Here is a 12,288-nt window from a genome sequence, read left to right on the forward strand (position 1 = left end):
TCTTTAGTTTGTCCAGTACAGAAGATAAATGAATCTTCAAAAATATGAGTTGCTTATGCTTTATGAATTTCATCACCAGATTGCTTCCGTTTATTGTACTATTCCAGATGTGATCCTCTTCCAGTACAGCCCATAGTACCCTCAATATAGCTTTTAATCTGTACAGTGCTTTCCCTCCCTCTCTACAACACAAATCAAAAGCAAACTTGCCAAGTCATTTGTTTTTTCTTGGCAGGAGACATAAAGAATATTTAGCATTTTGTATCTAAATTTGTAAATCCCAGCCTCTGCAGGGAAAAAAAAAATAGTTTGCCTCATAGTATCTCATGAAAGAATACAACTATTCACCATCTTGAAGATGAAAGCAATACGGAAACCTGGAAATATCAGCAAATTAGAAGCTTGTTTCCATGATATCAGTTATATGGGGACTTACTGGGATGTCCCTAACATGGAAGCACATTATTCTAAGTCTTGTGTTTTCTACCACTTAAAGCAGTTATATTCAATTTTCTATATGAGTGAATACACTTTTGACCCATATAGTGGATCCTCTTAAAGACTGACAACTTTGTTTAAAAAACAAAGCAAGAAAGGGTTCACCAGACCACAATGCAAGCAGTTCTATACCTTAGTACTTTTCATACCACCCTCCCAAATTTGACACTGGCATATGAAGATGATATATTTAGTGACAAAGCTTTTGGAAATTTTGAATAGATAAAATTTTGCTTCTGCAATTTTACCTTTGTCATTTTCAGAAATAAGCTTTGTCTTTTTACTAGGTCTATTTGAAATTAATACCTGACCATCGGGCACCAGGTATTCATGTGTGCTGAATGTTTAATTATGAACGTAGAGTATAATTCAGAACGAATTCTGAAGGTTCAAGTAATTTTTAAGGGGCTTACACTTAGTTTTTTTTAGCACAGTGTTGTACTTCACTTTACTCAACCTATAGTAAGGTGAAGCACTCCATGACTAGTTAGAACAAGAGTTAGAAACACACACACACACACACACACACACACACACACACACAGCCTGGTTGAGAGAGCTGGTTCTATATGCTATAGTGGTTACTGCAAAGAATGAGTTGCTGCAGTATTATACACCAAACTTGGGAAATTTAAAGAGTATTAGAGAATGTAGTCATTAAGCAGAGCTTCCAGAAATAAATATTTTCATTCACATTGCTTAGTAGAAGAGACCTGCTTTGGTTTGGCCAGGTGATCAGGAATCTGAAGGATTGCAATCAGTAGTGAAGGGAAGGTTCAAGGGAGTTTTATGTGGATGGACTTCCTGGTATGAACTCAGTGTTCAACTAATGACACACTCACAACTCTTTACTCATCTTCTTTAGACGCTGTTGTACACAGAAGACCAAGTTTTCCTCAAAGGTACACAACAGTGATTCCACTAAACTGGATAAAGAATGCCACAGTGACTTTTCTGGCCCCATAACTGAAGCTAAGTAGGTAAGTACTTATTTCCTTACTCCTTAGAAACTAAAGCATGGGTATTGGCCCTACTTTTTGGCTGATCAAAAATTTAATACCTGGCTTTTGAGTCTTGAGAAAGTCAAGCAAAATAAGAGATTATTCACAACAATTGGAGATACAAATGGCTGGCAAATGTAAGTAAACAAACTCTTCCCTAGGTAAGATCCTCACTCTTGTCTCGTTTCCTTTGGCTCCTGCCAGGTTTCTCAACTAGTTTTCCAGGTTTCTCATCATTTCTGTGAGTTATCCAGTATCTTTTGAATTTATTAATTTTCTGCTTTAAATGAGCAAAGTTGTTTTACTTCTGTCCCTGACAATACTGCTGTTCAAAAAACACAGCAATATCCTTAAATTTAAGCACAATCCTCATGTTTTAGTAATACATACATTCCATATACAAATGGAACATTTTTACAGTACCATTCTTAATATACACAACTAGAAAATTTTTGTTTTGCTTTGTTTCTTTTTGCCAAGCCTGTATGTTTATTAAATGAAAAAGGAATAAAGAAAGAAAAAAATAATTTGGACACCTTCTCTTAATAGAGCACCACAAATATTAGCTCAGCATAAGGAAAGCCATGTTAGAGTTTAATGCTGAGAAAATAATTCTGCTTGAACGATGGACAATTGCTGCAATTTGTAGGAGTAATAAAGTAAGGACGTAACTCAGTAACTTGCAAAACTAACAGTCTTGTTTAAAGTTGCAGATGGTCTGGGAAGGAGATAAAGTCATAGCCAGGAAGTCTGATTTCAGTCTTTACAGGAATGGAGCATAAAGACAGGGATTAAAACATGCTGATCTGCGTGTACTCACCGACCCTATTCCTGAGACATTTTACAATACGCACCTCCCATTGTCTTTTTGTCTTATGAAACCTCAACCGTCACAAATAACTCTAAGTCTATAAAACAATTGTAGTTTTGCTGACTCCTAAGATGTTTGATGATAAACTTTCTGCTTTGCAGCAACACTTGGGATGGACGAGTCTTTTGTTTCTGACCAGAGAGCAGCTGAACTTTGACTGCCGCTAACACGCTCATTAGTTTTCTTCAGCTGTGTATTAAAAGCTCTTAATTCCTCTCACGCATTGCTTTTTTTTTAATTTTTAGTTTTATTTATTTTATTATTTTAATTTATCAATATACGATGTAGTTGACTTTCGTGTACCTTTAACAATTCCTCCTTTTCCTCCCTCCCTTTCCCCATCCCCTCCATCAACATCATATCTGTTCGATTGTCTTAAAAAAATCAAGGACTTGTTGTGATTGTGTGTCTTCTCCCCCCCACCAGCCCCAGTTTGTTTTTATATTTACTTATTTATTTTTATTAGCTCACACAAATAAATGAGAACTTGTGGTATTTCTCTTTCTGTGCCTGGCTTATTTCACTTAATATAATTTTGTCTAAGTCTATCCATGTTCCTGCGAATGGTAGTATTTTGTTTTGTCTTGTTTTTTAATGGCAGAATAGTATTCCATTGTGTAGATATGCTTCCCCTCATCTCATGATGGACATTTAGTCTAGTTCCAACTCTTGGCTGTTGTAGATAGTGCTGCAATAAACATGGGAATACAGGTTCCCCTTCAACACTGCTGGGTATATACCAAGATAAATGGAAATAATATTGATTTTTTTACTGAGGTACGATGATACTTTTTTAAAAAAAAATACACTGATTTTTCACCTATTAATAAGACATCTTTCTAGTAGCAGCAAAACTGATTTCAATATTCCCATCAGGTATAGGAAAGAGGCCAATGGGATCCTGTATTTATCCATTCTCCACTCTGTCCACCTTATGTGTCTTAAGGAATAGACTGCCATTGTCAATCATTTAAAGAATGCTAAAATCTAGACCTACATTTTAAAGTGTTAAAAAAAGTAGTGCTGAAAATACTGTTGTAATTGCTAAAGAAAGCTGACAATCATGAAACAAGATCCTCAACACTTCCCTGTGTTATTTCTGTCCTCACAAGAATCTGATGGGGTATGCATTCACTATTAACAGTTAAAAAAAAAAAAATATATATATATATATATATATGGCATATAAGTAGCTCAGGGTCCCATAATTGTGAAATGGTGAAACTAACATTAAAATACAGCTTGTCTGAGCCACCAGCTCTTACTCCTGCCACTCGACATTCAAGGCACTGTTCCTTCCATTCACTCAGATAGTAGAGAGATAAATGAAAATTAGGGAATCGACAGAAATCATAGAATTTACAGGAAAAGTATTTATTTTTTAATTGTCTGGTAGACTTAAAGGTTTGTATTTGTTTTTGTTTTAATCAAAGATATCCCAATGATGAAGACAAATGTAATGTTGTAACTGGCAACATCATGGTCAATTATGTTACTATTCTTCACCGTTTTTATTTAAAAGAAATCAACCAATCCACACCATGAGAAATAGAGTAATTTCCTGTTCAAAGTCTTACTGGGGTTGGAGACTGTCTTGGGATAATATCCCACTTGCCATAAATTAGAATATAAATACTCATTCCTTATAAGACCTATTTCTAAAAGCTGGAGAAAAATCTTGTCAGCCTCTTGTGCAAAAGAAGTTCTACAATTCAAAGTTCTAGATGGTACTAAGGTAGGTAATTCATTCCCAAAAGTATTAATAAAATATCTGTTGTGAACATTGCAAAGCTAATGGATTTCCCATAGATGAAATGTACCCTTGCTGACTCTGTAGGTTTTTTTTTTTTTTTTTGCCCAAATTGTTATGTAATTTATTGCCATCAGAAGAACACTTACCATGATATTCATGAATTTTGGGAAGTCAGTTATCTAATTTCCTACATCAGAAAGCTAAACCTCAGAATCTATGAGCACATACCATATATTCACCCAAAGTATGGTTAAATGTTTTGTGTTTGTTCTTACAAATAAAAATTAGGAGAATTTATAATTTGAAAGTCAGATATTGAAGTATTAAATAATCATATTTGCATTAATTGTAATAATAATTTTAATATATAATGTAGAATAAATGAATTTTATGCATCTACAACAAGCCCTGTAAAAGGTACTATAATAAGTTTCTTGATTTCAAGAATTATTATAGCTAAATATAACAAATAAATTTAGGAATAGAGAAGTTCAATGACTTCTAATGTCAGAACCGAGATTCAATTCGAGTTTGCCTAATTCCAAGTCCTGTGTGCTTAATCACTATATAACATAATGCTATTTGTAGAGGAGAGAGAATAGATTGAATGTATAGCTCTAATATTTCTGTCATATCTTCATCAAGTATATTAACAAATATAAAATTCACTAATGGACACCTTTCAGAAAAACAAGGTTTATAGATGAAATTTCCCTGAAATCCAGTGGGGTCCAACTCATTTTAGGAGACTTTTTCTGATCTAAGTTCAGAGCAGTGTGATATGAATTCACTGAGAAAAGTGACCTTGTCCTGGATGCTTAGTGGATTATTCAACAATTGACTATAGAAACCTTCCAAACAGTTTTGTAGGCATCATGGAACGCAAAGAAGAAAAATATGACTTTGACCTCATAATCTGTTTATAGCCTAAAGATATAAAGTCATTAAAATAATGAATCGAAATGCCACTTGTCAGACGATCTTGTGAATGTGATTTAGCACCCCATCTGAAAAATAAGAAAAGTGTGGGAACAACAACAACAAATATAAACAAAAGGGAGTCCATTTGCTTTTAATAAAGTTTATTTAATAAATGCACATATAATGTTTTTTATGTCTAGTCACACAGATGATTTACAAACGTCTACTTATTAGGAATATCTACTTATCACAGAATGGTTAAATAGCTTTACCCAGGTCACACAAACAGTAAGTAGTAAAGCCAAGTTTTAAATCCCATTATCTCTTGCATAACTTCCATGATCTTAAATATTATGTTAAACTACATTTCAAGATAATTCCTATTCTTCTGTGGAATTATCGATTTTAAAAATGGACCTCTTTCAAATTTTTTCTCAACTCTCCTTTACACAGAAGAATGTGATTTTATGATTATAAAAATAGGGCTTTCCTCTAAAATATTTGCCAACTCTCATTATTATGCCAGGTCTCATCACATGAGTCATATTCACTTCTCTCAGCTTAAAAAGAGGTAACATCATGATGTAAAGTGCACAGCATTTAAAGAGCTACTACATCAAGGAACACCACCTTCTGAATGGCATTGTCTGGCATCAATGATGATTTCTAATTTTCTCCTTTTAAAAATGAAAAAAAAATAAATTACTGTCAGAGAAATTGCCATATATGTGATTATACTCACCTTCTACTTGCTTCTGTAGAAGGAAGAATAAAGGTATTTTGGGTTCATCCATCAGCAAACTCAACTCATGTCTTCTAACACCATCTATCTCTGATGAGAAAAAAAAGAAAACTAAGAAGATGCTGGAGAGTAATTATACCATGCCAACTGAGTTCATATTTGTTGGATTCACAGATTATCAGCCTTTCAGAGTCACACTATTCTTTGTCTTTCTCATACTATATACCTTAACAGCAGTGGGAAATATTGGCTTAATAATCCTAGTTAATATCAATTCAAGCCTTCAAACCCCCATGTACTATTTGCTTGGCAACTTGTCTTTCTTAGACGTCAGTTATTCTACAGCAATTACTCCTAAAATGCTGGTAAATTTCTTAGCGTCCAGGAAGAGCATCTCCTTCTATAGCTTTGTACTGCAAATGTTTTTCTTTGCTTGTTTTCCTGATTCGGAGTGCCTTATCCTGGCAGCAATGGCATATGTCCGCTATGCAGCCATCTGTAATCACACTATTCTTGGTCTTTCTCATAGTATATACCTTAACTGTGGTGGGAAATACGGGCTTAATCATCCTAGTTAATATCAATTCAAGCCTTCAAACCCCCATGTACTATTTGCTTAGCAACTTGTCTTTCTTAGACATCAGTTATTCTACAGCAATTACTCCTAAAATGCTGGTAAATTTCTTAGCGTCCAGGAAGAGCATCTCCTTCTATGGCTGTGTACTGCAAATGTTTTTCTTTGCTTGTTTTCCTGATGCCGAGTGCCTTATCCTGGCAGCAATGGCATATGATCGCTATGCAGCCATCTGTAAACCATTGCTCTATTCCACACTGATGTCTAGGAGAGTATGTAACTGCTTCATTGTGTTGGCATATTTAGGTGGAACCATGACTTCAATGGTCCATGTCTGCTTCACATTCAGGCTGCCCTTTTGTGGCTCCAATATTGTCAACCATTTTTTCTGTGACATCCCGCCTCTCCTGGCTTTATCATGTGCAGATACCAATATCAACGAGCTTCTGCTCTTTGCCTTGTGTGGCTTCATCCAGACCAGCACTTTTGTGGTCATATTTATCTCTTACTTCTGCATCCTCATCACTGTTTTGAGCATCAAGTCCTCAGGCGGCAGAAGCAAAACATTCTGTACCTGTGCTTCCCTTCTCACAGGAGTCACCTTATTCTATGGAGCCCTCCTGTTTACGTACTTACGCCCCACCACCGATTACTCTCCTGACACTGATAAGGTGGTTGCACTGTTTTATACTGTTTTCTTTCTCATGTTTAACCCAATAATCTACAGCTTCAGAAACAAGGATGTAAAAGAAGCACTCAACAAGCTATTAGAAAGAAACTGGATTTTCAAATGAATACGAATTTTGATCATCTCATTGACAGCAACTATGCCAGGATCACCTTTGTGTCAACTCATTTAACCATATCATCATTTTACAGAAATAAAGACAACTTTTAGGCATTGATATCTTTAAATGCTTCATGTTCTCCTCCAGAAATGTTTTTCCATAATTCTTTTACTCTGAAAAACATTATTGGATTAATATTTGTAGGAATAATAATTACACAGCAATTAGTGTTTCCAAATATTGTGTATGTTGATGGATTATATTCTTTATAGGTTGTATTGAAGGTATATGTGAACTTCTCAGCCAACCCTATTAGAAGATCCTCGGCAGCAGGTCAAATATATATTGGCTTCTTTTTCTAACACGTACATATAAAGGTGTTATATTGCATACTCTTCTTACATGTGTTTTTAAGGGATGGATGGATGGAGGGATGCATAGATTAATAGATGGATGAATGAATGGATAAATCTAGCCTTCTTTGTTTTGAAAAGTGTATTCTGCACTTATATTTATTAAAACGGAATTTTTACATTACCAGTAATGGGTGGTAGTGACAGTAGTGGTGGTTTCACTGGCTCTGAGCAAATCAAATAGAAGACACATAGCGATACTCTCTCTAATGTTAGACAGGAGTGAAGTTATATAACTTTTTCTCTCTTTAGGCTCAGTTGATTGCTGCAAGGGTCCACAACTCTTCTACTCACAGTGGGTTCTTGTGAAAACCAAGCAAGTTTGTGAATATAACCAAGATTATAATCTAATTTATTAGTATAAATTACTAATGACTCTTATGTATGTTATCGACATAGTGTTTGAAGTTCTGTCTCCTAGAAGAGGTAAACAATTGCTCTGATAATTTCATTCTGTAAATTTACAATGCAGATCAGTTGAAGTATAAGCAGTTCTTTCTCTGGGATAAGTTTATTCATTAGCATAGATATTTTTCTGTGGTTGCTTTTGATCCTTCAGTCTTCATTTTTTTTTCGTTTTATTTTGATAGAGTTGAAGTGATAAGTGGTGTGCAGTTATGAAATCACGTGTTTTGTAGAAATTATGAAAATATAAATGACCCAATTAGTTACTTAGATGTAACCATGTACATAGACATAATAGGATATTGCCAACTGAAATGGCATGTTTTGAGGATTAAATTAGCAAATACAAGAGGATTAAATACTAGTATATGAGGATTAAATGATCTAATTATATACATATCCTTGAATATATGTGAAGATTTTAGACAGTGCTTGTCACTCTGTAACAGCATAGAGACATCAATTATTTTACCATTATTATATTACTATTTGATTTTAAGAGAGTAGTAGGGGTTTGATTCCCCAGATGAAATAAGGCATTTTTTAAATATCTGTGAAGCATTTCAAATATTCTGAGATGTTGCCAGAATGCAAAGACATTAAAACTGAATATTCAGCTTAGTGACTCTTTATCATGTTAGAATATTTGCCCTTCTATGAAGAGTGAATAGAGAGAACAAAACCATTCATTTGTTCTTAACTTCTTAGTAGTTTTTGAATTTTATGGGCTATTTTGAATTGTTTGTGCAATTTTAGTATATTCTCTTGTTTATAAAATTTAAAAAAAAAGAACATTGAAGATAGTTTCAGAGAATAAGATCATTTCCTCTTCTCACTCATCCATTGTGTTAATGGTCATTAAATTTTTTTGAAAAAAAGAAATTGCCATAAAAAAGCACTTCAGTTTCATATGAAATCTATGGCTTATTATTTTTTTTCCCAAAATGTTGCGCTAAGATAACTAAACTACAAAGTAATTGTGAACTATTAAAACTGCTAAGAGTTTATCTAGCCCAGGGTTTCTGAAAGCAACACTATTGACATTTTATGCCAACACTTCTTTGTGGTGTGGGGAGGGTGGCCGAATCTGTACATTTTAGAATGTTTAGCAGCATCCCTGACCTCTCCTCATGTCAGTAGCATCCTCCCTATTTGTGACAATTGAACTGTATCCAAACATTGCCAAACGTCCTCTTTAGAGAAAAAAATCACCCCTCACTGAGGACCACTGATCTAGCCCAACCTTCTTTCTTTGCCCATAAGGTAAATAAAACCCATAAGAGTAAGGTCACTACCTGAAATTAAGTCAGAATAGTAATTTGCTAAGAACATTTCAGGTGAAATTTCATTTATTTTGTTTTGCATTATTTTTCTAACTTCTATTATTTCCTAAAATCTAAGTTGATAGTATTCATAGACACAGAAATTTAACATATAACTTTTATAAAATGGACATCCAAAATTAAAGCCAAATATATGTTTTATGAGGTAGACCATAGTTAAGAAAAAATTAGAACACAGTTGGATATTTGAAATAATTACATTGAATGAGATTTTGTTTTGAGCTTCTGTCTATGATGAGAGATAAAATTCTGCCTGAGAAGATATAATACCTGCCAGTCAGAAAAGTGTAATGTGAAATATAGATTTTAAACACTAAAAAGTATGTTCCTTCTGGAATAATATCTGTATTTTATTCTGCAGCTCTAATTCAGATCGGAAATAGCATGTAGGTGATAGTTCTATATCTGTATTGCTCTTACATTGAGTAGTCAATGACAGGTGTAAATGAGTTTTATGGCATGAGTTGAAAAATGCCAATTTTTCTAGTGACATCTGACTAAAAATATTGTAGGTCATATTTAAAGGATATGATAAATATTTATCTTCATAGGAATATATCCATTAATAAATTTTTTCTCAGAAATGGATAAAAAAATTTCTTGAAACACTGTCATATGATAACATTTGCCATGTTGATATATAAAGACGGATGTACGGTACAGCAGGTCTTATAATAATGTTTGCCATGTTGATATATAAAGATAGAGATTGGGAGTAAAAATTTCTGAGAGTTCATAATTTCCCTTAGCTGCACACCCTGTTACGTATGGTAGAGACTTGTCATAATTTGTAACTAACATATTTCTATGAGTTCCGATGAAGTATCTATGTGCTCCATTGACTTGTTATATAAACTTATTACTATTCTGTACACAGCTAAGATTTTACTGTAGCATAAGCTGTTTTTCCTATATGAGAATATAAAAGATTTTATGCTGCACAAAATTATCATTTTGTTTAATGTCTTCTTGAGAAAACTAATGGAAAATTACCTAACACCACTTCCCTGCCTCTACCCAAGCTCTGCATGACATCACAGCCTTTTGGAATAGTGGCTAGTGTAGGAACATTCACAGGGATAGAAGCAGTGTCAGGTGTACTGTTCTTGTAGTTGGTTCAGATTTGAAGCAGGCACGCTAATCTGGTCATATCTGCCTCTATTACTGAAAAGCAGGATATGAGGCTTTTAATGTATATTAGGGAAGCAATAGCCCCTCCTTTAACTGATCAGAGAATAGGATCCTATAGACATATGCCATGGCCAAACCCTGTGCTCTAGCTCTTTTTTGAAAACTCAAAGGTCACTACTTCTGAGAGCTTCAGATCTGCTTTAGTTTGATCTGGAGGTTGAAAAACAAGCCTTGCTTTTTGTTGTTGTTATTTATTTATTTATTTATTTTATTTATTATTTCTTTTCACCTAAGACTCCAAAAATAAGCCTTGTAATTGAGACCCATCAATGGGACAAAATCCTTGCATTATCACCAAGAAGCACCGCCACATCTCTGGTGTGAGAGAGGGTTGGGGTCCTAGTATTTTCACCTAATATCCCAAAAATAAGCCTTGTAATTGAGACCATACAATGGGACAAAATCCTTGCATTATCACCAAGAAGCACCACCACGTCTCTGGTGTGAGCAAGGGTTGGGGTCCTAGCTTGGCAGATGCAGCTGTACACACTGACGAGACATGTGGTCTGATCTGCCACATCAGCATTTGTTCTAGTTGTATATTGCTCTGCTATAAAACTTAGTGGCTAAAACCAGCAACAACCATTCATTTTGCTCATGAATCTGTCATTTGGGCAGGGCTAGATAAGGATGAATTCCCCCTGCTCTACAACATTGAATGCAGCGTTTAGGATCACTGTCACTTCCCTAATATATGTTAAAAGCCATATATCCTTTTTCTCAATAATGAAGGTAGTAATAACCAGATTAGTGCCCATTACTTCATGAGATGAACTACAAGAAAAGTACACCTGATAATGCTTCCTGCCAGGGCTGAAATAGCTACAGATTGACTGAGTGTCTCTTTCTCATTCAGTCTTAAGAAATCTCCCTTTGTGGGCCGAGCCCGTGGCGCACTAGGGAGAGTGCGGCGCTGGGAGCGCAGCAGCACTCCTGCCGCGGGTTCGGATCCTATATAGGGATGGCCGGTGCGCTCAGTGAGCGCGGTGCAGCCGGTCTCAAAAAGGACAAAAAAAAAATAAAAAAAATAGAAATCTCCCTTTGTCTTCTTTTGGAAAAGGAAGGTACCATTTTCACCCCAGACTCAAGGAGAAGAGGATAAGTTCCCACCTCTTTTGAGGAAGGAAATCAATAAATTTATGGTCATTTTTATTTCATTACAGCATTCTATCTTAATTGATAAATTTAATTGTATACCATAATTGACTTTCTAACCTTCTATATAATCTTTGGAAAGGTTTGTAAAAGGACAGCCAGCAAAATATTAGTTTTGAACACATTTTTCTTTAACTGTATTTTCTCTCTTCTCATCAAAAATAGTGGCTTCCATAGCGGTTTAAACCTCACTACGTCAGTGATCCATGCCATTTTTAAATTTTTTAAATTTTATTTTACTTTATTTTATCTTCTCAGTATACGATGTGGTTGACTACTGTGGCCAATTATCCCTGACATTGCTATAGGAGGGAAATATGCAACTTTAAGATAGTGAATGTAACAAAGCGAAGTGTGATAACACTTGCAGCCTTCTGCGAAACCAGGGGCCAACCCACCTAAGCCTCCTCAAAATAAAGATGTCCAAGTGGGCTGAGTGGACGCTTAAGGAAATCATCTGGAACTTTCCCAAATGCAGGGGACTGCAGATGTTAATCTATGCGCAACATAATGTGTTGGATAAGCAATGCATACCTCCCTGGCTGCTTAGCAGAATCATTTTGAGGCATCAAACTTTCCAGTTTTATGCAAACATTTCAGGATAATCCACTTGCCTTCAGGAACTGAGTGGTC

General features: G+C 35.0%; 1 protein-coding gene across 1 annotated transcript; it reads left to right on the top strand.

Moving 5' to 3' along the window:
• The first annotated feature begins 5,905 nt into the window (after positions 1 to 5,905).
• On the top strand, positions 5,906 to 7,154 carry LOC103581589 (olfactory receptor 5AS1-like). Its single transcript, XM_008563385.1, has 2 exons — positions 5,906 to 5,977; positions 6,279 to 7,154. The coding sequence occupies exons 1-2, from the start codon at positions 5,906 to 5,908 to the stop codon at positions 7,152 to 7,154; spliced, it is 948 nt and encodes a 315-aa protein (XP_008561607.1).
• The last annotated feature ends 5,134 nt before the right edge of the window (positions 7,155 to 12,288 follow it).

This window comes from Galeopterus variegatus, unplaced genomic scaffold (assembly GCF_000696425.1).
Source record: "Galeopterus variegatus unplaced genomic scaffold, G_variegatus-3.0.2 Scaffold13410, whole genome shotgun sequence".
In the NCBI taxonomy this organism is placed as follows: Eukaryota; Metazoa; Chordata; class Mammalia; order Dermoptera; family Cynocephalidae; genus Galeopterus; species Galeopterus variegatus.